The sequence below is a fragment of the Branchiostoma floridae genome, chromosome 11 (genome assembly GCF_000003815.2).
Source record: "Branchiostoma floridae strain S238N-H82 chromosome 11, Bfl_VNyyK, whole genome shotgun sequence".
NCBI classification, from domain to species: Eukaryota; Metazoa; Chordata; class Leptocardii; order Amphioxiformes; family Branchiostomatidae; genus Branchiostoma; species Branchiostoma floridae.
Window position 1 is genome coordinate 640790 of NC_049989.1, and position 2262 is coordinate 643051.

Here is a 2262-nt window from a genome sequence, read left to right on the forward strand (position 1 = left end):
CAAATCTTTTCATGTTTTAGGCACTACATGTATGTCTGGCAAACAACATTTAAGTTAATAAAAGAAGACAATATCAACTATACAAATGTACACAATGTGAATTGCAATATTCCAGCATCCTACTCAGTTCTGGAGAACTTCTGTTGAGCTGCATTCATGTTTTAATCCATCTTATCCTCAATTGCACTGTTGGGGAAGGAGCCATCAGAAGTATTCTTTCTGCGTATCAAGTTTTTACATGCGACAAATCCTGTTCTCATGCCAACTCTGTTGTTTGTGGGTACTAAGTTATTAATACAATGACAGCAAGTCTGGTCAGTAAAACTAACTGGCTGGACTTCTTCCATTTCTAGTTAGCACCTCTATACAGACATGCTACAAATATCCACCTACATGAGGATACCTGAAGGACCATTAGAACTACATATACCCTAGTAACAGAAAGCTCCGCTCTCTTTAAATGTTATGATAAAGCAAGGCATATCTTACATGCTGCATGGCTTTACCTGCATTTTCTTCAACTATTACAAAAGAAAGAGAAATTCTTGCTGCATTTCAATCTTTTTTAACAAAACATTAATTTTTTAGAGAGTAAGTTAACAACCCTCACATTTCCTAACTAGACTAGCAAGGTCAGGTTATTTCTTATTAGTTCTCATTTGTCAGATGATAGTGCAAATCATCTCATACAGCTTCTCCCATTGGCTGACTCCAGAAGACTAGTGTTGATTGGTACAGCTAGCATCAAGGGCGTTATATATAACATCCTTGCTAGCATAGTGCTGCTGTTGTCAGATTATCTACATGTTTATAGACATGCTTAATCTGAGCCTTTACTACACGGAATACCTCTATGACACCCTTCTATCAAAACAGCAGTCCTGTTGGTTATTTCTGGGCGCACGGAAAGTAGCCTGAAACTACCAGCCAGCACTTGGTTTGCTACCTACACCTGATAAAGTTTTGTTGCAAAGATTTTTTCATCTATATAGTGGTTTTCATCATATACATTTTCCAACCTGACTAAAATATCATTTATCTTGCTACACGTATATTCTCCTGTTGACAACCATTGGCTGTAAAGATAAAAACATCATTTTAACAAACTATTCTGATGGAGGGGGGCACTGTCCACTCATCTACACATCACTCACATCATGTACTACATGCAACATACATTTTCTTTGAACCCTTTGCTGCATAGGTAAACTCGGAGTGGACCATAAACCAAGTTACCACCAGGGCTGAGGAAACATAAATGTAAATCTACAAGTACTGCTTTTCATATTTACCACAGTTTTGTTTCATACTGCACACCAGGCCTTGCTGAATCAAGTTGAGTACATGTACGCCCCCTATTTGCATGTGTGTACATGTGGTGACTACAGGTAGATATCAGGACAGTGTGCAAAGTCCCCCTGTGCCTTGCAGTCCCAGTAATTGCCTTTGTACATGTGAATGAAGTTTTTGGTCTGGGGATCCAGTTTCTTCTCAAACCACACTGGCTTGTGGCCTTCATACGGCTTGCCTAAAATGGAAAACAGACATTGTAAGAAATCTGGGGTACAAGTCCTACAAGAATGACCAATTAGGTGGGATAAAAAACAATAAGTTGTTAAAACAAACTAACAGGTATCATATTTTCTTGTAAGTACACACTTTTCCAAAATGCTCACAAACAGAAGCCAGACTTTACACGGAATTTCCACCACTTGAAGGTTACCTGAGGATTACCCTAGCGACTCGACTTGGATATTTGATTTTCCAAGCTTGTAGCAGCATCAAGCTCCATATAAATACTAGAAATTTTGTAGATGATCTGAACTTACTAGAAACATGGCTCAAGTCTTTCAAACATGCTTGTTCGTAATAACACATCTTTGTACCATGATGACCCTACATGTACCTTCTGCTGCTGCCTGCGCCGCTTCAGCCTCTCGTTGTTTCCTCTTGGCTCTTTGTTTTTCCTCCAGCTGAACTTTCAGGGTGTTCGCCTCGTTCCAGTGACCATTCTCCATCGCCCTCTGGTCAGGCCTGACTCTATTCAGACACATTAGGAGTCATCACAGTTTCACACCCTGCACAGGGGCATGAGAGGCTACATATACTTTAGAAGTCCCTGTGATATATATACATACATATATACTGGAATGGACTTAATTTTGATTTGTATTAGCATTGCTAACATAAGTATTATCAATTTTTTTATCATAAGTGTGAAGACCATCCGACTGCTGCCTACGCCTGTCTCAGGGATCCCAG

General features: G+C 39.5%; 1 protein-coding gene across 1 annotated transcript in view; it reads right to left on the reverse strand.

The window, feature by feature from the left end:
• Nucleotides 1–194: 194 nt before the first annotated feature.
• Nucleotides 195–2262, reverse strand: part of LOC118426101 (oxysterol-binding protein 1-like) — a 45187-nt gene continuing 43119 nt past the window's right edge. The window contains exons 15-17 of the mRNA XM_035835359.1: nucleotides 2139–2145; nucleotides 1907–2040; nucleotides 195–1528 (exon numbers count right to left, since the gene is read on the reverse strand). Of these exons, the coding sequence (XP_035691252.1) occupies nucleotides 1383–1528; nucleotides 1907–2040; nucleotides 2139–2145 (287 nt within the window). The 3' untranslated portion in view covers nucleotides 195–1382. The remainder of the gene's footprint in view (nucleotides 1529–1906; nucleotides 2041–2138; nucleotides 2146–2262) is intronic.